General features: G+C 37.8%; 1 gene segment (V, D, J or C); it reads right to left on the bottom strand.

Annotated features, from left to right (window-relative positions):
- Positions 1–23961: 23961 nt before the first annotated feature.
- On the bottom strand, positions 23962–24857 carry LOC123233174. The segment is given in 2 exon segments: positions 23962–24326; positions 24788–24857. Coding segments are annotated over 2 exon segments (435 nt in total).
- Between the last annotated feature and the right edge of the window lie 664 nt (positions 24858–25521).

Raw genomic sequence — 25521 nt, 5'->3', positions numbered from 1 at the left:
TGGAACCCTTTAATTTTGGAGGAAATCACAACAATAAAGGGGGAGGGGAATGAGAAGGACTGAGGATGAGGAATATATCATTAATTTTGGCTAGAGAAGGAAATAGGAAGACTAAGAAAGAAATAATAATGTTTAAGAGGAGGAACCAAGAAAAAGTATAGTCTGCTTCTGAGAACCAGAGAGAATATGAATTTCTAGGTGAACTGATAGGAAGAGAAAGAGGCAATATAGATGGGAAGTCCTAGAAGAATGTAACAGTAATTCAAACTGTTATAGGGAAATGTAGGATTTTTAGGTTAGGTAGCAAAAGCAGGCAGACCTGACAGGCAAGACCTGAGAATTCCAATCATGGAACATTGGTCAGAGAAGGGACTTTTCTCAGTGACTCTGTTGGTGATGGCAGTTGGGTTGGTTGGCTTAACTGTTTAAGTGAAGAGCCTGGGAAAGTGGATTGTCTCCAACAAGAAACATCTATCCAGTGAAGGAAGTTCAGGTTGAGCATAGAATTAAGATCTGCATGGTGGACATGCAGACATATTCATCTCCCTGACTTCATTTAACCTGTGGATTAACTGCCATGATACCTGTGTTCCTGTGGAAGTTAAGATCATCTGTGGAGCTGAAGTGGACACATTAGTGAGAAACCTTTTCCCCCTCCTGACCAGCCAGGTTTATCCTGCCTGACTGCTTTAGCAATAGTGTAGTGAGTCCCAACCTTCCAGCCCCTTAAGTTCATCCATAGCTGATAAGATTTAGTGTGACCCTTTCCCTCATCACCTACCCCTTAAGCATAACATTAAACTGTCTTTTGTATTATTCCTGTCATTTCTCTCCTCCAGACCAAGAACTCACAGTGATACATTTCTGTTGCTAGTTTGAAGTTTTCCATTAAACTGCCTGGTACCCAGTTAAACTGTGATTCCTTTATAGACCACCTATTTCCCAAATGCCCTGTGTATTTCATTTATTTTATCATTTCGTTCCTTTCCCTAGTGGGGTTTGTATGTGTTCCCCAATGTATTTATTTCCCTGTGTGTCTCCAGTCTCCCAATCAGCCAGTAACAGTTAAGCAGCTTTTTTTCATGACCAAGTGGGACAGATTTAAGCTAAAGGATTTATCAGTATGTATGGTAGGGAAAGGAAAATATGGCCTATATCCTAAACTACTGTTCCCACCTTCCCTAATCATCTTAAATTCACTAAGCTAAGAGAAGACAAGCAGAAAATATAGCAGAGTAATAATGTTCCAAAAAACACGAAGTTCCAGGAAATTTTTGCTTTATTATATGCCCTAGTTAAAAAAGGACATGAAATTCCACTTATCCTTTTGCCTGATTTTCATTAGTCCTCTGCTTGAGTATCCTTTAGGAACCATGATCACTTGTTTAGAAGCTGGAACTAGAAGAAAAAGGATAGATTAAGAAGATGTTATGGGTTCAAAGTTAGGAAAATCTGAGTTCAAATCCTGACAACCATTTAGTATTTGACCTTGAGCAAGTCACTGAACTTTTCTCAGCCATAGTTTCCTCATCTGTAAAACAGGAATAATAATAGCACCTACCTCTAGGTTTGCTAAGAAGATCAAATAATATATAACAATGCTTTGCAAACCTTAAAGCATTAGATTAATGCTAGTTGCCAAGATAATGGGGTGATGATGATAAAAAAAAATGGGGCTGGAGAGTCTGCTGAAATATAAGCTAGGATGATGAGATGAGAAATGGTCCTGAGAGTGGGCATGTGAGACATATGAGAATGGATCTAGTCCTGAATAGCTCTGCTTGGACTATAGAAGCTGGAGAGGAATAGAGGGCTTCGGGATACAGACTTCATTCCTACTCCCTGCCCTCTGAGATAACCCTTCCCCTACACAAATCCAGAGAGACTATATATGACAGGCTCTATTATCTCAGAATGGGAAGTAGTTAGGACAACCTAGTCCTGGGAAAGTTTAGGTTCAGTAGTCTAGCACTTTGGAAGGATGGTGAGAATTCAGAGCACAGGAATAATCTGCAGCAACCTCAGCCTCCCTATTGCTGATTGTGAATTTGAAATTCATATCACAAACACTGTCAAGAACCCAGCAGGGGCCAAAGAGTGCCAGATGGAAATGTAGGGGATGAGATGCTAATTTCTATTAGAACCAATTTATGTATATTTTCCCATCAGAATGTTTCTCACTCACTGGTTTTGCAATTGACAGTGACTCTCCTGGGATCCCAGAAAGGAAGTCAGACTAGGTGAACACTGAAATCTAAAGGCAGAAAAACATGATAAGCTATAATACCCCGAAACCAAACACAATTTTCCTGAACAGACATCCTATTAGAACACACCATTTTGTGTTACAGTAGAATTATACTTTCTCATTTGGTTGCACTGACTCCTCTTCCCACATTTTCCCCAAGTGACTTTTAACCTCCCCATCGCATTAAAAAGTAGATCACATCTGCTTGTTCTGTTATCACATATTCTCACCTGCAGCCAAGAAGAGGAGACTGAGGAACTGAATCCATCTTGCTGCCCTTGAGTCCATCACTAGGAAAATTACCTCTTTATAACTCTCTGAGCACACTATTTCATTAGAATTCTGCAAAGCAAGGGGCACAACTGGGAGGTTAAAAGAGCAGAAGGGAGTTGTTCCAGCTGCAGATCTTAAAACTGTTATCTTGTACAATGCTGGTCTCTAAAAGTCCTGGTAAGGTATATGGTCTCAGGTAGGACATCATTTTTCCACTGAGGAAAATTCCACCATTCCTAAGACACTAAGGTCAAGTGCTCCAAGAAACCAGAGAAACGTATAGGATCATGGGATCACACATTTAGAACCAAAAAGTGCCTTAGAAATCATCTAATCCAATGCTTAAACTCTACTCTCATTGTAACTGTCTCAGAGAGGGAAAAACAAGTATACTCATCACCCTACAGAGAAGTAGAAGGGGAATAAGACAAGGAAGGGAGGAAGTAATTGAAGGAAGAGTGAAGTGGGTGGGGGGATGACAAAAAGCAAAATACTAGTGAGGAATTGAGTGAAAGGAAGTAGAACAGGCTCTAAAGGGGATAATATGATGGAGGGCAATACACAGTAATCATAACACTGAATGTGAATGGGATGAACTCACTCATAAAACAGAAGCAGATAGCAGAGTGGATTAAAAATTAGAATCCTATTATATGTTGTTTACAAGAAACACATTTAAGATAGGGTGGCACACAGATTCAAGGTAAAAGACTGGAGCAGAATTTATTATGCATCATCATCTAAAGTTAAAAAAAAAAGTTGGAGTAGCAATCATGATACCAGACAAAGCTAAAGAAACCATCTAATCCAAAGTTTTCATTTTTGAGAGAAGGAAATTGAGGTCCAAATAGGGTAGGTGAATTAGTCAATAAACACTTATTATTCACCTTCTATGTGTTAGGCATTATGCTAAGTGCCAAAGATATAAAAACAGAAAAGAAAGATTATCCCTGCCCTCAAGAAGCTTTCATTCTGATGGGAGAAGACAACACACAAAAAAAGAAAGCTAAAAAAGGAGTTGGAGTTGGGGAAAAGTTACCCTTACAGACACGGAGGAAAGATGAAAGAAGTCCAAAATAAGTGTAGCTGGGTGGGAAAAGAGGAGATGCCTTGGGAGATGATATCTGTGGAATATGGAAGAGTTTATGTAGGTCCACTCTCCATTTAGAGAGCCAGAAGGTATTGATGAAATATGAATATCGAAGCTGATTAGATCTTACAAGTTGATGAGATTTCCCAATGACGACTTAACTAGGGGTATGATGAAGAAGCCAAATAAGTGCCAAAGGAATGCAGCCAGCATGGAGAAGGAAAAGAAAAGATTTCCCAAAGTCACAAAAGTGGTTTGTGACAGGGTCAGTATCTGAATATGTGCCTTATTGCTTCTTTGGATCATTATAAGTAATGGAACTAACTCATTGTTTCCTGTGAAAATAATAGCAGCAGGTCAGCTTTCTCTGAGTGTATGTGAGGAAAGGAGAAAGAGCAGATGAAACCATTTGACTGGATAGCCCAGCCTTGCCCCTGGCAATAAATGGAACTCTGGATTCCTTTAGCTTGAGGTTAGAAAAAAAACTCAGATCCAATTTAGTTCTGCCTTTTGAGAAATTTATAATTATTAAGAAAGAAACTTTCAACATTCTCTATTAATTTGGTTCAATCCCCAGTCAAGAGACAGACTAGCACTTTGGGAGACCAGGGCTTAAAAGCTGATCCTTTCCATAACTCTGTATACCAATACCAAACATCCCTCCTCCTTAACATAGCACTCACATTCTCAAGTAAAGCAACACAGGGATTAACACCAGTTAAGGAAATAAGTTTTTTCTGTAGCCAGCAGAAGAGATTTCAAGTTACTTAAACATAAACTAGAAGTTACTTTATCAAATAAAATACACTTTGGAATAAGTTTCTGTTCCATGTAGAAAATGGAGAGGCAAGGGAAGACCACAGTTCTCAGTCTGCTACCTAAAAATCAAACTCTTCAGTGCTTCCATTTGTCCCATTCTGTTCTCTGAAAGTGGAAGTTCATTCAGCTCTGGTGGGAAGCCCCATATAGAGCATCACACCCCTCCATCAAGCTCCCTAATCTCCAGACACAAATTGCAAAATGCCTGTTAGAGTTCCTCATTCTCTTGACTTCTAGTCTGTTCTCATAATCAATGTCTCTCCCTCTCCAGAAAGAAAATCATCAGTCTAAACTTCTTGCTCATGCTCCTGACTGAAAATTCACTATGGACTCAGCTCCTCCTGAAGGAGGATGAAAAAAAATGGTGCTTATCTGGGACTCATTTCTCAAAAAATCCATCAGCTAGGCTCTGAAGACTTCTACCTACAGAGATTCATCTCTGTAATCCCCTTACAAGCATATATTACCCACATCAACAGAAGTAATGGTCTCATTCTTTCTGCCTGTGTCCAGACCACATATATACTGTGTTCACTTCTTTTGGGGGGAACATTATTGGAAAATAAGAGAACATCAAGATAAAAATAATCATAATAGTAAGAAGTGGCACTTATCACTTGAAGAATAGTTAGATGACCTGGGTTATATTAAGCTGAAAGAAAAATGTTTAAGTGAGAATGATAGCTATCTTCAGATTTTTGAAGGGCAAATGGAAAAGATAAGAGATTCTGCCTTGCACATAGAGAAAACCTAAGACTAATGGGCAGATATTAAATCTAGGCAGAGTTTTTGCTCAATATAAGGCATGGGGGAGGCTAATTGTTAGAGCTACACAGCAATCACCTCAACTAGTTCAAAAAGTAATAATCTCCCCGTCATTAAAAATGATCAAGTAGAGGTTGGACATTATGTCTCATACAAGAAATTGAAAAGGAGGTATTATCCCACTGGATAGGAACTGACACCAAAAGCTTATAAAACCCTTTTAAACTCTAAGATTCTATTCTATTCAGTGACTGGATCCTGAAAACTAAAATATTTGCTCAATATAGGGCTAAGACAGGATAAACTTTGAACAGGAAGGAATTTTAAAAGTCTATTCCAACCCTTTTATTTGAAAGATGAGAAAACAGAATCCCAGAGAAGTTAAATGATTTGTCCTAAATCTCCCAGAGAACAAATGATAGCCCTGGGTTTCAAGCTAAGATCCTCTGATCCCAAATTCGAGATGTTTCCCTGTACCATTCTGACTAAAGTAGTTGAGTATGGATCCATCTGTAATGCTAGGATCAAGGGAGGAAGGGAACTCTCAAGCAGATCCTTCCTCTTGAGTCTTGTTTACATTTACATGGACCAAAGAGTTCACATCTGAGTAGTTTCCATCTCAGCTGTTAGGAAAGGAGAAGAAGGAGGAAAACAGAGCTGCAACCATCAGCCAGACTAGAGATGTTTAAGATCTGGGCTAGAGAACTGTGGGCCAGGAACATTGTAGCCCTGCTGACAGTAATAATCAGCACCATCTTCAGCCTCCACACTACTGATTACAAATGTGAAATCTGTCCCAGACCCAGTGCCACCGAACCGAGCAGGAACCCCAGAGGCCAGCATAGAAGCATGGTAAATGAGTAGCCTGGGTATTTGGCCAGGTTTCTGTTGGTACCAGTGTATGGAGCTGGTGCCTTGGCTTTCAACTACACTCCTACTGGTCTTGCAGGTGATAGTGATGCTCTCTCCTGGCAATACAGACAAGAAGGCTGGAGACTGAGTTACCGAAACTTGTCCATGGGTGCCTGTGTTGAGAAATACCATAAATTTTCGGAGTAGAAAATATTTAGACCAAACATGTTTTCAGATATTATATTAGCATGATGCATAGGAAGATCACTGTCTCTGGAGTCAAGGGACCTGGGATTAAATCCAAACTCTAACATTAATATTAGGGTGACCTTGATAAAGTGACTTAACTTCTGTGAACCTCAGTTTCCTCATCTGTAAATGAGACAATTGAACCAAATGGCCTCTGAGGTCTCTACCAGCTCTAGATATATAATTTTACATTATCAAAAATCAGCACACACCAGTGTATACCCTTATCACCAAATAATTCTTTTTCTCTCAATCACATCCAGTCATAGAGACCTCACTCCATTTCCCCACATCTTAAGCTAAGAGAGAACCCATAAATTGTCCCAAAGACACTTGGGCCATCTTTTTAGAAACCCAGAACAATATTCCTTCCCTAACTCATTTCATACTTCTGGCTAAGGTGCACTATCCCTACTCTGTCTCCCCTTGTTTCCCTCACCTTTCATCCAGAACACTAGGAAGCCCAAGAGTCCACCCAGAGAGAACATCTTGCAAAGTCTGGACTATAGGAAATTAAGTTAACACCAATTACTGAGATACCCCCTTTATTCCATTTCTGAAAAGGAACAGTCTTTGAGGAAAGAGGAAGATATGCAAAATAGCTGCAACCATGCAAGTGAGTCAGGGGGTAAAGGGCATTGGACCGAGAGGCCGCCTAACCACAACACTTATTATTAGAACCTGACTTCCCTTGAAGCCATTGGGCCCCAATTCTTCAGCAAGAGAGGGACCAAGGTTCCCTTTTATGTCCAGAGAGCTAATTTAACGTCCCTCTGAAAAGGCAGGTGTCCAGATTTTCAAAGCCTATCATCCATCCCTCTCAATCTTTGATTTTTTAGGAGAGCAGAGTAACTCCTGAGAAAACTGAACTCCCACCCCATAGTAGTCCCCTTCTCTACCCAAAAGAAAATGGACATCACAACAGATCCAGTGTAATTATCTGGACCTTTCCTTAGATCCAAAAGTTAAATGGGTACTTTATTCAGGCAGAATAAAGAAACCAATTTTAACTAACAAGGGATATGATTCCAAACCTTGACAAGCTATCAACTTTAGACATTGACATGAACAATGCCATGGTAAGGTTTTAAAAAATGTTTGTTTATTGACTGACTATACCTCACTTTTCTGGATACTGAAACCAGCTAAAGCCTGCTTACCCAGATATTTGTGTAACTTTTTAAGTTTTGTAAAGCACTTTAAAGCATTGTTTTATTTAAGACTCAGCAGTCCTGTGTGGTAAGTCCAACCAATATGTATAAATGATACCTGGATGGCTTTCAGTCTAATTCATATTTGAACAAATATCTCTTCCATAAAAATGGGGAAGTTAGGCTAAGTCAAGGGGTCTTAATCTTGTGGGGGTCATTGACCCCTTGGCCAGTCTTGTTGAAGCCAACAGATCCCTTTTCATAATCATGTTTTTAAATATATAAAAGAAAGCACACAGGATTACAAAGGAAACCAATTAATTTGAAATATATCAATATTATCAAATTTATTTGTTATCAATTATCAAAATGGACTCTAGGTTAAAAAAAAAAACAAAAAACCATTGTCCTTAGCACTTTTCTAAAACTTTAAGTTACAACAGAATTGTGGATCTGAATCAATGGAGAAAACTTTCATTTCAGAAAGATGCAACACTGATGAAATAACAGTCTGGGAGAAAGAGGAAGGCAGAGAGAGACAGAAATAGAGAAAGAGACAGAGACAAAAAGAGAGATTTTGATGATGTATTAAGTACTATATAATGCACACAAGGGGACATAAGAATAAGAAATAGTGCCTGGGTTTCAATTTCATTCAAATTTCCTCCTCATCTAGTTTTTGTTGTTCCCCTCCAATACATGTATACCCCTCCAATAAATAATAACCATTTTCTGAGATTTTGCAATACATATTCTCTCCATCCTATCCCTCCCTCCTACCCAAGATGGCACATTAATTGATATAGGTTATACATATGTTATCATACAATACACATTTCTATGCTCATTGTGTTGTGAAAGACTTGTATCACTTATATAAGGAAAAAAACTCTTGAAGGAAATGAAATAAAAATGATTTCCTTCAATCTGCATTCAGTTCACAGCTCCACCAACAGTGTATTTGTATCCCAACTTTCCTATAACCCCTCTAACATTTGCCATTTTCCTTTTTCATCATATAAGTCAGTCTGATAGGTATGAGATGATATATCAGAGTTGTTTTAATTTGCATTTCTCCAATTAATAGTGATTTGGAGAATTTCTTTCATATGACTAAAAATAGTTTTAATTTCTTATCTGAGAACTACCTATTCATATCCTTTGACCATTTATGTAACATCCATGATCTTAAGTGGGGTGAAACTGCCTCATAAAATTCCACAGTACCCCCAGAACTCTAGGAGAGGGGGGCAGTTGGGGCAGTTAAGAATGTGGGTATAAAAAGCCAGGTCATCCAGCTTGCAAATCACTCCTTGGGGGGTTCAAGGATGGCTGGGAGAGAGGGAGGATTGCTTCTCTTTTGTTAGCTCATCTCTGACCTCAGGGAGCAGAGTATTACTTTGCTGTTTACCTTATACAGACTAAACCAGGCTGTGTGCACTGGAAAATGCCTCCAGTGCAGTATCTCAGCTAATCTCTAATTTAAATAGACATTCAATCAAGATTACTTTCATCATCTTAAATTTGATAACATTAGACTAAGAGAAGTTTGTGAGGGAGTTAGAAGTTAAGTTATTCAAGGGCATTCCCCTCTGAGGAATGCTATATCTGACAAGTTTCCTAAAGATATTAGGTAGCTTACCTTACCCTTAATCCCCAAACTTCCTTCCTTCCCCTGTTTTCCTGAAATTAGTAAATCCCTTCCCTTGTTAAGTTTATGAGCCAGTGTGAAGTTATATTTTAGACCGTACCAACCAATTCCATACATTACCTAGGCCAAATCTTCATCCAGGCTAACACTGAACGTAGCTGTTGTCTAGAGAGCAAGACTGCAGTTTTGAAGACATCCTGGACCATTATCTACTTTAGGCTTTGGGGAATAATCTTCTGTCAACTAATTTAGCCCTGGGTTAATCAAACCTTAATAGCCTCCATTCCTGATCTAAAAGGGAATCTGTTAAAACTGTTATTCCTTCTGCTGTAACTGCCTCAGGAGGGGGAGGAGAAAGAATTCTATTCACTCACACTCCTCCCCCCTGCTAGGATAGCCAGCTTCATCCCTGGCTCTGACTCCATCACCAGTCATTGCCAGTCTGACCCAATCCTACATTTATCCATTGGAGATCCTCTTGATCTGGTACCTTTTCACCATGGAACATCCCTCCCTCAAGCTAACTTCCTTCTCCTATTGATTATAGGTTTCCTTCTGGAGTCTCCATTTTTAGGATTAGTCCAGTCCATCTGTACTTCATTCCCCTCCAGGCTCTGCTTCTAACTCTTCAGATTTTAGCACTATATTCTCATGGATATCCTTGCCACTCCTCATCTCTTTTCAGCTCCCTTTTATGGGTTATCTTTTCCCATTAAAATGTAAAGGCAGGGGGGCAGCTGGGAAGCTCAGTGGATTGAGAGTCAGGCCTAGAGACAGGAGGTCCTAGGTTCAAATCCGGCCTCAGACACTTCCCAGCTGTGTGATCCTGGGCAAGTCACTTGACCCCCATTGTCCACCCTTACCACTCTTCCACCAAGCAGCCAATACACAGAAGTTAAGGGTTTAAAAAAATTTTTTTTAAAAGAAGAAAAATGTAAAGGCATCCTTGAGGGCATTTATTTTTTTTTGTATTTGTATCCCCAGCAATCTGAAGTCCTGGGCAGGGAGGGATCTCAGGAAGCAGAGACCACAGGTGATTGAGACATACTATTGTAAAGATGAAAATTAATATTCAAAAGCTAAGTATTCTATTTTTAAAAGTTTATTAATAATAACTAAAGTAAAAAAAGCTAGCTAAAAAGGTGCTAACCCAGCCTGCTCCCAAAAAAAAAAAAAAAAAAAGTAGTTTCGGAACTTATAAACCAATACGTGAAGATGCAAACGTACACAAAGGGGAAAGCATTCTAGGTCTGGGTAAAATAGTTTTAGGGATTCAAGATATTTCTAACTATACATTATTTAGCACCTATGTGGCAGCGAAGTGACCCTGGTTTCTGATAGATTATCCGAAAGGAGCCCAAGTTCTGAAAGGCTATTTGAAGCCAGAAAGGCTTTGAGTGTAGGTCAAGAAATGAGATGACTGTTGTCTGAAAACAAGCCAATCGGTTCTCCAGTATTACCTCCTTGCCCCGGGCTTTTGCTTTACCAGTATGGACCCCAAAATGTCATGACCATTCCAAGACCCATAGAAGCAACTACAGGATGGCATAGGGGAGAATCAACCTCAGGACCAAGAGGACTTATAAAAAGAGAAAGATGAACAAATCAGTGTTGGAGATTGGAAGGATGAGTTTGAGTATCATAGAGGACATTTGAGTTTCTAATAATACATACATCGTTGCCCTTTGCATCACCTCCAGATATGAAGGAGATCACAGTCACATATGTGTGTACTTCTATGAGGGTGCATGGAGGAGTACAGGTGTGTGTGAAGAAGCATATGTCTGCATGTCTATGCCCATACACTTGCCTTCTTCTGTGTCCATGCAGGTATACTAAAAAGAGCAGTGGGATTTTTTACCAGATAAAAGGAAAACTGTAATCACTATCTCCTCAAGCCTTAGCAAAAACTCAGACTGGCATGACAGCCACATCCTGTATTCTCATACCCCTTAAACCTCCCAGGTCTTCCTCTGAAGTCACACAAGAAGCAGCTGTTTCCCCCAAACCCTCTCCTGCTTAGCAGCAAGTAACAATCAGAAGGTTTTTTGTCTGGGTCTATATGACTGTGATGGATATTTCCTTCTATCATGATGGTGACAATAATAATATCCAGTGTCTTCGGCTTCAACCCCATTGATGGTGAGGTTGAAATCTTTCCCTGACCGACTTCCCACGAACCGATCAGGAGTCCAATGGTGGTGACTGGTGGCATCATAAATCAGCATCCTAAAGGGTTGTCCGGGTCTTTTCTGCTGCCAACCTAACCACTGGTCAATGACGATATTGGCTCTGCAAGTGATGGTGACAGTCTGCCCCAAATTTACAGACAGTGTGAGTGGGGACTGAGTCAGAACAACGATCCCCCAGGAATCTAGAAAAAAAAAAAGTCAAGTAGAACAAAGTGCAAAAATAAACCAAGAGAGCTGTCCTCCCACCTTTCTAAAGACTAACTTAGGAAGTTATTAAACAGCATCATATTCTTTTAAATAAGTGATGAATCACAGAATAAACTTTATTTCCATGACCAGAGTACTGGGTCCTTTTCCCTGTCCTTGCTTCCTGGGATATCTAACCTGGAATCCAGAACACAAAGAACCAGATGATGGGTGTCTGGTACAACATCTTGCTCCAAAAGGACTGTAAGATCCTGATCCCTTCCCTACTGTATAAACAGCAATTGCTCAGTCTATGGGGTCACTGGTCCAGCTGTGGTCCTTCTAAAGGAAAGACACACTGCCCTTCCCTTTTATCAATCTCTGAGAAGCTTAAAGCACACCATCTTTAAGGAAATATGCAAAGTGGCAGCTGAGTGCACACCCTGCTGAGCTCAGATCCTTCCCAAAGCCTCAGTTCCCTTTCTCATTTTCAATCAGCATGTATGTATCTTATGCTCTAGGAAGTACATCTGAGACCTAATGAAGGGACAGTCTGGGAGTCCCTATTTTGTTCCATATTTTGTGGGCATCGTCTAAGAGGTGACCTTGGAAGGGAGGACAAAAGCCATAGTTACTTTATTCACAAAGCATATGGCCTCCCTTTTTTCAGAGTAGGGATTTATTTCCACTTTGAAGGGATTTGGGGCAAAAGAGTCATCAGAATCCCAGAATGCACTGGCTTCAGGATCTTGGAGAATTTGCTCTTAAAACACAAGCAAGAGTTACTTCTGATGAAATGCATCAGAGAGACCACTACAGACTGATTCTGCTGAAATTTAACTGATCCAAACTAGAAGTTCTTAGAAACCTTTCTGTTCCATGAGAATTCTCCACAAAATGCTCTTTGTTGTAATGAGATGTGGTCAGCTTCATTTGAGAATTCTTATGTAAGAGGCACCTGACAACAAGACACCATAGACATTCTGTGCATCTTCTTCCTAGTTTGCGACTCAAGATTAATTGAACATGAATCTTGGCATGGAAAATTGAAGACTGGGGAAGTCGAAGGTGGGATTTCTCCAGGAATTCTAATGGTGAATGAGACCTAATGACAGCCAAGTCATGGTAATTCACCCCTGATGCTATGAATGTTAGATTTACAAATGTCAGGCTTCAGCCATATGGACGAGGGATAGAATACTATGAAACTATGTGTATCTGGCAGCTTAAGTGACAAACCAAGCTAAATGGAGGTTCAAATTCTGAGGTAGTGATGTGAGCAGGTACCATCCATGCAAGTCAGGGAGAAGGCAGCTATTGGGTATCACAGAAGGAAATGGAATGAAAAGCAGAGTTAAGTGAAGCATTGAAAAGGAGCAGAAGGAAAAGAACTGGACAGGTTTTGCATTTTCAATAAAGAGGAGACTAGTAGATGTCTCAAAACCTCTCTGCCTTTACTCTTCTGGTTTATTCTAGGAGCAGAGGAATAGAGGAAGAAGATGATTCAGATTAGGAGATTAAAACTTGTAGGTGAGGGAATAGATTAATGCTTACCCTCACTGATACTTCAATTTTACTGTTATTGTTGTTGTCTTAATTTTCAATGAATCATGACTTTAGAGCTGAAAGGAGCCTTTGAAGACATCTAGCCCAACTTCTACCTCTCCTAACTTTCCATGTAAGAAACAGAGGCCTAGAGAGGTGAAGTGATTTTTCCAAGATCATCCCATTAATTTAGTAGTAAAGGTAGAATTCAAAGCCAGGCACCCTGACTATGGAGCTCATTCCACTACAGCATTCTGCCTTTACATTTGACTAAACATGTATTCTAGCTATTCCTAAAGGCTTGACTAACTAGGAAACACAGCAGAAATCTTGAGGAAGAGTGTTCCTAGAGTAAAAGGGAGATGATCCATGAAATTTGATTGGATAATCCAGAGGGACCAACCCTAAACTAGAGATTGTTAATTTGGGGTCTGTCAATTTGGATTTTTCATATTTTGATGACTGTATTTAAATGTAATTAGTCTCTTTTCTAATCCTATATATTTTATGATATGCATTAAAATTATTATTCTGAGAAGGAACACCATACTACTAAAGGGATCTTATGTCAGAAAAAAATGATAAGAACCCCTGTCCTAGATAAACAACAGAAAATTATGCCACCCACAAAGGAGTATAATGCTAAGAGAAGAACCAGCAATTACTTGGCTATCCCTGCAGAGTACCTTCTGGAGTTGTGTGTTACAAATGACAAGGAAGGACCAGTCACAGAATCCATAGATGGCTACACCAGCAAGAATGATGAATTTTCTAACTTCTATGTAATATGTATAGGCAAAACTGAAAGTTGACTTTCAGATGACAGGAAATTAAACAGCAATTTTATCTCCTAAATCTTTAGCAATACCTCACTCAGCTCTGCATTCTCTGATTAGTGCTGGTCTCACACTCCTCTTAGAACCTTGGACAGCACTATCCTGTGGATAAGTCCATCGATAAATATTTAAGTACCTACCATGAGCCAGGTTCTGTGCTAGTAACTCACCTAGCCAGGTCTTCAGACTGTCTCCTCTGTTTTCAAACATGCTATCTTTGCTATGGGTGAAGATTATCCTGCTTTTCATTATTACCTGAGATTTGCTAGTGCCTACCACTCCTGTCTTGGAGAACAATGGTAAGATGTGCCAGGGGTCAATAACAATAATATTCCAGTGGATTGATGATCTCTGTTTGGATATTCCCTTTCATAATTCAAATCACAGATCATACATTCCTGCCCAATGTGTGGTATTCTTGTCTATGTTATTCTATAAATTTGCCAGAGGGTATGCACCCAATGTACTAGAGGTTATTTCTTTCAAGGAATCTTGAAAGACTTTGAAATGTAGATGGGAGCTACTCTTCTGTTTCCATTTTTACAGATAACGAAAGTAGAATTCATATAGGTAAACTGACTTACCTGTGGTCATATAGCTATTAAGTGTCAGAAGTGGGATTCTATTTTTTTTACTATTTGACTACAAGTTTATTTGCCTACAAATCTAGCATTTTCTCTCTAATTGGACTCCCAAACATAGACTTAGAAACAAAAGAGGATTATTTGTGCTATGAAATTGATGATTTCAAGTTGTTTGTGGCAATGGAGCATAGCTGATCCTATTCAAATTAACTCAACAAATCTGTATTCTATTTCTGCTATAATGTATGAAAATCAATTACATCCCAGAGTGACTTTTTTGGTCTTTTACTGATTCATCCAAAGTTCTCATTTCATGATCTTTCAGATTCCAGAACTTATCAAATAGAATTTTCTCAGTCCAGCAGGTGGTAGTAGATAGTCACAATGAAGAAGCCTCATGCTACTCAGTGGGTGATTTTTGAAGAGTCAGTTTGGTGTGTACTCTCTCAAGCTTACCTAATTTTCAAGCTTCTCTAAAAATAGAACTATAGTTTCATGTAAAATTAAATAGCTTAATAATAAAAAATGAAATTAATTATAATGTTTCGTTAGGGTAACTTTAAAAAAACAAATAGTTATGTGCCCATATGTGTTTTTCTTCTTGGCTGTTGACTTTGAGCCCTTTCACACATCTTTATTTTTGTCCCTAATAACTTAGTCTTAAAGCCCTAGATAACCTACACAGGAATTTGCTTGACATCTCTGATAATATAGTGCAGGGATGGTGAAACTTTTAGAAACCGAGTGCCCAAACTGTACCCTCATGCCACATGTGAGCCATGCCCTTACCCCAGACAGGGGAGGGAGGAAGCACTTCCACTGAACTGCTGGGCAGAGGGATGAGTGGTGTGAAAAATGTCCTCAGGCATAGTGGAGAGGGGGAAGGGAGCAGCCCCCTCCAGCACGCATGTCACAGGTTTGCCAACATGGATATAGTGCATGGTAAATCATGGTGATGATGATGATGATAGCTAGCACACGTATTGCGATTTAAGGTTTGCAAGGCATTTTATATATGTTTTCTCACTTGGTCCTCACAAACTTGTAACATAGATGTTGCCCCCATTTTACAGCTGAAGAAATAGTCTGAAAGAGGTTAAGTAATTTTCCCAGAATCACATACCTAATAAGTGCCTGATTCAGGATTTGAACTCAGGTCTTCCTCATTCCAAGACCAACACTCACTCTACTATGTAAGCCAGTGGTTTATACAGTAGAAGCTCGATAAATGTTATTCAGTTCCTAGCAAATTATCCCTCAACCATTGTATTACACAAAATTTAGTAATATAACAATCTACGAAGTTTATCACACTATTATAGATTATGTCATTCATCATGTTGTCAAAGGTGAGAATATATCCAGAAATCTAGAAAAGATAATCACTATGCTTTTAACTTTGTCTAAGTAATTGCAGTCAGGACTATCCACGCATTAGTTCCTTAAAAACTAAGATTCAGAAGCCAAGCCTGAATGACCTTCACTGTGCCCTCAGGACCATGACCAAGAATTTATACCAAATATGACACAATAGGACAGCCCCACTCTGAAGAGCTAATGAATAAAGACCTTAGTAATATTTTCAATGGAGGTCAAAAGAGAACATTTTAAGAGGCAACTAAACATAGGAAGAGACAGCTAGGTGATGCAGTAAAATGAGAGCTGGGTCTGGAGTCAGGAAGACTGATCTTCCTGAGTTCAAATCTAACGTCAGACATTTACTAGTCATGAGTGATCTTGGGAAAATCACTTCACCCTGTTGGCCTCAGTTTCCTCATCTGTAAAATGAGCTGGAGAAGGAAATGACATCACTCCAGTATCTCTACCAAGAAAACTCTAGATGGGATCATAAAGAGTCAGACAGACTGAAGCACAGCTGAACAACACAGACAGAAAGGAAAGCCCTGGATGGGACTTATTAGGATATTCGGGAGTATTTAAAATCTCCAAGTTTGTTTCTGCCCCTAGAAAGGAAATTAATGAATCTTTCCCCCTCAATTTCCCATATGTCAGATGTCTGTGGCAATTCCAGTCCATTCCTATCTCATAATCTGAGATATGCATAGAAAAGCATTTGCCTTCAATAGAAAAATAAACTGGAGTTAAGCAGGTCATCTTGAAGACTGAAGAAAATATATTGTTCCTTACCTCCAGGTAGAGCGGTGGCAATAGGGTTTTATGCTATTCACAACAATTCCTAAGGCTTTCAATTTTCATACAGTGAGGAAAGGAGGAGTTATGAGAATTTGGGGCACACTGACACTGAACAGGAAAGACTTTTTAGGTATAATAATCCCCATAGAAAACAATAAACCCTGGCTGAGAAAAATTACTCTCTCTGACCACAAAATGTTCTGGTATACAGTGAATAGGAGGTGTGGAAGGGAAAGAGTTACCCTAGTTCTTCTGAGATATTGTCATAGTCCTGGAAGACACTGGCCACCTGCACTTCCCTTGTCTGTTCAAAGAACATAATCTAGGAAAGGAAGTGAGCCTTTTGGGAAAAGCAGCTCTGAATAGAGGCAGGGCTCTCCATTATCTCTGAATTCAGGGCTTAGATTTAGGTGTTTCTGAGGTTCTCCTTGATTTTGCACTGGATATAACCCAGGTATTAGTGCCATCCCTCTAAGGTTACAACCTTCCATCTATTCTGTTTTATCTGGTATGATCTGATTTATAAGTGTTATCTCTATTAGAATGGAGTTGCTTCTTGAGGTTAGGAATTATTTTTGTTTTTTCCTTATATCCCTGGTGCTTAGTCCAGTGCTTGGCACACAATAAATATTTGTTGAATGATTGATTAAAATGCTGCAATGTGGGAATCATTTGAAAAAAAACTGTCAGATGTCTCAAGGGCATAAAGGAACAATTAGAGGGGGATATGAAAACTGCCTTTAAATGTTTAAATAATGGTGAGGAGAGAATTAATACTAGTTGTTCTAGTCCTAGATGGCAGGTCTAGGAATAATAATGTGTCATAATGGAAAGTGTTGGATCTGAAGTCAAAAGGCTTAGGTTCTAATGTCACATCTAATGCTTACCATCTGCATGACCCTAAGGAAGTCACTTCTGCTCTGAATCACAATTTCTTCATGTGAAAAATGAAGGGGTTGGACTAGATTGTCTCTGAGGTTACCTCCAGCTTTAAATCTACAATCTTATACATTGCAGAGGGAGAATTCACATCCACAATAAATAAATTAAGTCTTTTATCACCACATTGTTATGGTTTTAGAAATTTTTATAGAAATTAGATAAGCAGAAAAGAAGCAGAAAAAAGGGGGTAACAAATTATCACTTTTTATAGACAATTGCAAAGAGCCTGCTCTTTGGGGGGGGGGGTGGGGGGGGGGTCCTCTGGTAGTGGGATGGCATGGCGAAATGAAATGAAAATGAGCCAAAGTGCAAGTGAAATTGCAGAGGCTGTTCTCTCTGGTGCCATCTGCTGATTTTTATTTTTATCCCCTTTTTTTAATGATCTCATACAGGTTTTGATTTTCCAATACATTAAAAATTTCACATTAACTTTTGAAATATCATATGATTAGCATTTACTAATTATCCTACTGTGATTAAACAAAGAAGCAAGCTTGTCAAAAAATATTCATTATGGAATGGCTTAGTTGAAATTTTATTGTTTTCAGCCATCCATAAGGTACAAGAACATCATTTCCTAGCTAAGCATAATGGTTAATTATATTTTAACTAATTAAATCAACCATATTCTTACTTTATGCTATTCAGACATATCATTAATCAAGAAGATAGTTATGGTAGTTGATTACACCAAAAAAGATACAATAATATCAGTTTGGTCCAAATATTGTTTCAATTATATTCTTCCAATTTTTACTATTCTTCAAAGGTAAGTTTACTGTTCTTTCTTCTACAGGGTTAATAAGAATGCAATTCTGGAAGAGGGATTCTGTGCTAATTTGTCATTCCCCTGTTTTCCTTGTAACTCACTGTTTCCTTTCCTTCCAGCAGGAGATTGAGAGCAAATCCAGGCCAGGTACATTCTTGCTGGGGAATTTAGAAACTTGCATTAACTCAGTAACTGTTGGTTTATTGTGGGGATGAATTTAGGGAAAGTTTCTGCATTATAGGGGTTTATTTAGGGATAGTGAGTGGTCTGTGACTGTGGTTGTCCTTGCTATTAACTTGTATTGTTTTTCTGTGTCTCCCTGGGGTTGAGTAAGGATACTAATTTCAATAGTTTCAGTAAAAGGGAATGCTAGTGAGAAAAGAGTCATATAGGGGAAATTAAGTGAAAATATCCATCCTTCTGACACCTGCTATGCTAGTGTCAGAACTGGTGATGCGCTGTGTGAAACATCATGGGTTTTGATGGCTTCCCACAGACAATATGGTTGTCTACTTAGAGAATCCTAGAAATTCAGTAAAAAGTTAATTTGAATAATAACTTCAGTAAAAAAAGGAAATATTAAATAAACTTGCATAAATCACCAGTTTTTCTGTATATTACCACCACCACCCCCAAAAATATCTAGAGTGAAGAGAAAGAAAGAGAAATTCCATTCAAAATAACTAAAAAACACACTAAATATTTGGGAGTCCACCTACCAAAACATGTATGAATTACAGTAATATAAATACAGGCATTCTTTGTTTTATTGTGCTTGACTTTATTTTGCTTTACAGATATCTTTTTTTTACAAATTGAAAAGTTTGTGACAATCTTACATCAAGAAAATATTTTCAACAGTATTTGCTCACATTGTATTTTCATGTCACATTTTGCTAATACTCATAATATTTCAGACTGTTTCACAATTATTATATTCTGATATGGTGATCTGTGATCAGTAATCTTTGATGTTACCTTTTGCAATTGTTTTGGGGGTGCCACAAACTCTGTTCATTATAAGATGATGTACTTAACGAAAAAAGCTTAATTGATAAATGTTGTATGGGTTCTGACTATTCCATCAACTGGACATTCCCCCATATTCCTCTTTCCTTCCTCTTCTTCCTTCCTTCCTATTCCTTGAGACACAACAATATTGAAGAATATTACATTTAATTACTTAACCTAATTAATTACATTATTACATTTAATTGATAAGGCAACAACAAGGTTTAAAAAGATATCCTCCAATTTTGAAAGTAGTTCTATTTTGAATAAAATGTTACCATATAACATTGCATGCTACAAGGTAATCTTTCATGAAAGGAAGAATCAATCAATGTGGCAACCCTTCTTATTGTCTTATTTTAAGAAACTGAAACTGAAACAATCTTCAGCAATCACCACTCTCATCAGTCAGAGTCATCAACATCAAGTCAAGACCTCCATCAGCAAAAAGATTACAACTTGTTGAAGGCTCAGATGATAGAATTTTTAGCAATAAAGTGTTTTAAAATCAATTTTATTTTTAAATTTAATCTTTAATTTAAATTTTGTTTAATTTGTATACATTTTAGATATAACACTATTATACACTAAATAGACTATGGAATAGTATAAACATAATTTTTATATGCATTGGGAAACCAAAAAAAATTGAGACTAATATCTGAAATAAACCTATACAAATACACTCTTTATAGGGATAAAGGTGGATCTAAATAGAGATGTGTTAACTATTCTTGGTTGTGTCATATCAGCATGATAAAATGACAATATTAGGCTAAATTAATAACCAACTATCTGAAGATTACATTATAGACCTAGAAATAGTAATAATAAAATTCATCTGGAGGAACAATAAAAGTTCAAGAATCTTGAAAGAAATGATTTTTTAAAGTGAGAAAGAAGAGTGTATTGTAACACTGATCAAAAACTATAACAAAAAACAGTATTCGTCACAACTACTTGACGCTAATAGAAATATAGAAAAGTTGATTAATGAGACATACTGAGTCTGTAACATACAAAAAAAATGAATATATATGCAGATCATTCACAAACCCAAACAATATGACTACTAAAAACAACAAAAACTGCTGGGGAAACTAGAAATCAGTTTGTCAGATATTAAGTTTAGGTCAACATCTCATCCAGTGTTGCTTCAAATGGATAGATATAAAAAATCATATCACTAAAAAAAATGGAGGGTCAAAGAAAGAGATGCTTTTCACATCTATGAGTAAGAGAGTAGTTCATGACCAAACAAGGGATAAAGAGGACCACAGACAATAAAAGACAGTTATGGTTATATAAAAACTGAAAAGCTTCTGCACATGTTCAGTGCATTTAAAATAAGAAATAAATTAATTGGAAAAACCTTTCTGGCAAATTTCTCTGATTTAGCTAAGATGTGAATAGATTCAAACAGAGGAAGAAGTATTTCAGTAAATCAATGGTCAAAGGATATGAAGAGACAGTTCTTGAAAGGAAAGAATCCAAGATACCATAGACACATGGAAAACTGTTCCAAATAACTGATAATAAAAGAAATTCAAACTAAAAAAATTCAGGTTTTATCTCAGAGTGACATAGATAACACAAAAGGAAAAATTATAATTTTTGGAGGGATCGCTGGAAAATAGGGGCACTAACACACTTTTGGGAGAGTTGAGAATGAAGTGAACTTTTCTGGAAAGCAATTGAAACTATAGTCAATATGTGACTAAAATATGTATACCTTTTAATCCAGCTCCACTATTATAGGCATCTATCCCAAAGATATCAAAGGAAGATATAAAGGAAACATTTATTTATTTTCTTTTTAAAAAATTATTTAATTAACTGAGAATTTTTTCCCATGGTTACATGATTCATATTCTTTCCCTCCCTTCCTCTTTTCCCCCTCCCATAGCCAATGAGTAATTCAACTGAGAAAAAAAAATTTATTTTAAATTTAAAATTTTATTTTAAAAAATTATAGAAACACTTTGTCATAGCAAAGAGTTAATCAACTGGTGAAAGGTTGAAGAAATTATGGAATACAAATATAATGAAATGTTATGCTATAAGAAATAATTAAAAATTGTAAAAATTTAATTATAGAGAAGTGAGCAGAACAAGGGAAACTATTTTTGTAATAACTACAATCTTGTAAAGAAGGAAAATTTTGAAAAGTTCAAGAGTTCTGATCAAAGAACAAAATCAGGATCTAAGCCCAAATTCTCTTACTCCAAATCAAGCACTTTTCCCACTACGTGCATTACAATATTCATACATGCTATATACATTACGCCTACCACCCATAGCTGCCACCACCATGTACACTCCAAGAGGGAAGAAATAATTTCCCCCTTTTTTGGTGATATTTCCAGCACCTAGAACAATTCCTGGAACATAGTAGGCTCTTTTTAAAAGCTGGATATGAATGGAATGTGAATGTGAATAGAATGTCACTGCCAAGACAAGGTAAATCATCTTTAAATAATCAAGAAAAGAATAAAACATGAGATTGGAGAAGGGAAAATGTTGTCTAGATTTTCAAAAATAGAAAGAAGTGGCCTGCAAGTAATATATCACAGTTTAATTTCAATTTTTGAAAAAAATCCATAATATTCTATAATGGGTGGGCATTAAATAATATATAATTTATATAAATAATAATTAACTTAAACCTATACACATGAGATATACTTTTGGTTTTTAAAGACTCCCCCAAAAAGAAATGCATTCAAACTCCCTTTGAAACCCAATAGAATGAATTTATTATTTGGATTACTCATTTTAATACCTTCAATATTTTGTTAATTTTATACCTTCCTTGCTTTAATTTGTCATTTCATAATTATATGCCCTAACTTCCCAATTAAGCTCCTAGAAGGACAGAGACTATGTCTTAAATTAATTTCTTCCTTCCCAAGTGCTCCAATATAGTTTTATGTGTAGAGCAGATAAATGAATGCTTATTGACTGAAAGAATATTTCATATTTAAAAACTCTTTGTACCCACATCATCCTTGCATTGAAGACTGAGTACAGTTATTTCTGGTTCATGTTCAATGGAGATGAAATTCATTGTTCTTTTTCAAGTACATGTTGTGTCAGAGGACTGATGAGTTCTGAACTTTCTGTGATTCTGGGAGTCCACAATGCCCTGAGCTCTGTATTCTGGATGAATAATCTCAATTTCTAGATGTTTAGGTACCTTTGGGAAAGTTCACTTGCAACTGGCCAGATGGAATTAGATGAAAAAACTGTGGCACATTCTTAATAAAAATGTATTGATTAATTAAGCTCTTACTATCTTTTGATCCAGAGTTTCCAAATTAGACATATATACCCAAGGAACTCAAACAATGAATGTCAACAAGCATTGATTTAGCCTTACTATGTGGCAGGCACTTTGCTAAGCACTGAAATTATAAAGAAAAAAGAAAAACAGTCTCTGCCCCCAAGAAGCTTAAATTCTAAAAAGACATAGATAACAAGTATTCCATAAGTATAAATAAGTAATATGCAAGTAGATTGAAGGTAATCTTAGAGGAGAAGGCACTAGCAACTTGCCAAAAGGGAGAACAAGTGGGAGATAGAGTACCATGTGTGAGGATCAAATAAATATGGCCAAACCATAGAGTTTATGGAAAGGAAGTCATGTGTAGGAATACTGAAAAGACCAGTGTATGAAGACCATTTAATGCCAAAGAGAGGGATTTTGATTTTATTCTAAGATAACAAGTAAGTCCCTAGGGTTTAACAAGTAGGGAAATTTCCCCTGTTTTAGGAAAATCATTTTGAGAGTTGTGTTAAGAATGAACTTGAGGGGCAGCTGGGTAGCTCAGTGGAGTGAGAGCCAGGCCTAGAGACAGGAGGTCCTAGGTTCAAACCCGGCCTCAGCCACTTCCAAGCTGTGTGACCCTGGGCAAGTCACTTGACCCCCATTGCCCACCCTTACCAATCTTCCACCTATGAGACAATACACCGAAGTACAAGGGTTTAAAAAAAAAAAAAAGAATGAACTTGAGGCAGGGAGACCAAGAGAGTTTTTTTCAATATTCTGGGCACTAGAAAAAGAAAGCCTGAAGTAGGGTAGTGACTAGGTGAGTGGAGAGGAAACTATGAGAAATATTGGGGAGGTATAAATGAAAAGATTTAACAACTGTTAAAATCTCCTTAACATTCCTCTACTATCACTTCATCTTTTTCATTTATGCAAGTGAAAAATTGCATGTACTATGTAGAATGTGATGAGTGATGAGAGTGATCTGACTTTTTCTTCTTACTTAAACATGTAAAATCTCTTGGATCATGTGACTTTTAATTAGTTTGATTTTTGGAGTATATTTATAAAATGACTTGGATATTCAGTTATCCTCTCAAATTGGGTCACAATCTCGATGGGATCAGAAATTATAGTCTAAGCTTCTTTGTTCCTTAAAATGCCCACTGCAATAATCAATAGGTGTTCATCCAATGTTTTTGAGTTATTGAATGATTAATTGAGAACATTTCCCTGATTCCTGAATGATTCAAGAAGACCTCTATATGTGACTTTTAACTTCTATAAAGATGAAAAGAGAAGAGGGGTTTAGTGCTAAAGTATGGGCACTCTTTCTCTTCTCTCTATAAGATGTGACCAATAGCAGGAAACAGCTGTCATGTCATAAGAGCAAGAGGCTCTGAGCTTGACAAGGAGGTTTCTGGACTAGTCTGTGTCACTGTGGGAGGGCGGCTATAGTGCTGCTGACAATGATAAACTCCAGCATCTTCAGTTTTTACTCCACGGATGGTCAAGGTGAAGTCTAATTTGGAGCCACGTCCTTGGAATCGAGCAGGGGCCCCAGAAGCCAGAGCAGAAGCACCAAAGATGAGGAGCTTGGGTGCTTGTCCAGATTTCTGCTGGTACCATGCCATGGATGTTCCCACATCAGAGTCCGTTCGGCAGTTGAAAGTGACTTGGTCTCCTGGGGTCACTACCGCAGACTCTGGAGATTGAGTTATCATAATCTGCCCCCTGGAATCTGGATGAGATACCCCATTAGAATAGCATAAAACATCCTTTTTGCCAAATACTAGAAAACAACTTAGATTTATAAACAAATTTTTACATTTTTTAGATTGGCATAAACTTATTGATGGGCTGTCCATATAAGAAATCCTTCAATATCAGGATATAGAGTCAAGGTCTGGGACCCTCATTATGTCCCAGCTACTAGGACACTGTACCAAATGTGAGGAAGGCTCCACTCTGGGGAGCTGATTAATCGAAACTTTGGTTGATGGAGGCTATAGAGAATCAACTTCTAAAGATCACAAAAGAGAAAGCTCTGAATGGGACCTAGAAAATCTCTATCCAAATCCTGACTCCACTCCCAGTCATGCAGATTAGACTACTGTGCCTTAGTTTCCCCTCTATTAAGTACTTGTTACAATTCCTACCCCATTTTTGTTTCTCAGGTTTGTTCAGGAAGTTTGTTCTTACCTTGAATGGAAAGCACCAGAAGCCAGAGTAACTGAGCCAAGAAGCTCACCTCAAAGTTTCCAGAGAACATGGTGTCCCAGATCTTCCAGCTGAGAGGTGGCAATGAACTGATAGCCCCTAACCTTGAGTCACTAATTCCAAGGGTTTAAGTAGGCATGATAGCTAGGTGGGGTTAGTTTGCATATATTACAGCTCAGAGCCTGCCTCTAAGATCATAAGAACATAGGGATCTTAGAGTTCATCTAATCCTACTCTCATTTTACAAATGAGAAAATTGAGATCTAGAGTCAAAGATCATTCAAATATTAAGTAGTAAAACTGAGATTCTTGCCATTCCTGATTCTTTTCTCTACTCAGTGGAACCCAGGTAAAGGTAGAAGTGTGACATCTCATCCCAGGAAACAACTATCACATTGTCCCTACGGCATCTGAAAGTCAGAGTAATTTTTGATTCCCTTCATTTAGGAAAGAGAAAAATTTATGTTCTTCTTATAGTGACAATCTTAGCACTTCACATTGTTTGAAGGTGAAAGTGATGTTATCCCCAAGTCCAAGAATGAGAGGCCAGGAGATCCCAGAATGACTGCACTGCTCTAAAAAGAGAGGTATGGTGTTTCTTAAGAGATCGGTAAGTCTTTGTGAAGATCAAGAGATTGTGCCCTTGTTCCTTCTCTCCACCACTTGGAAGCATCAAAAACCTAACAGAAATTGTATCCCATGTTCTGTTAACAAAT

Source organism: Gracilinanus agilis, chromosome 2 (genome assembly GCF_016433145.1).
Source record: "Gracilinanus agilis isolate LMUSP501 chromosome 2, AgileGrace, whole genome shotgun sequence".
Classification (NCBI taxonomy): Eukaryota; Metazoa; Chordata; class Mammalia; order Didelphimorphia; family Didelphidae; genus Gracilinanus; species Gracilinanus agilis.
This window is presented reverse-complemented; position numbering and strand designations above follow the sequence as displayed.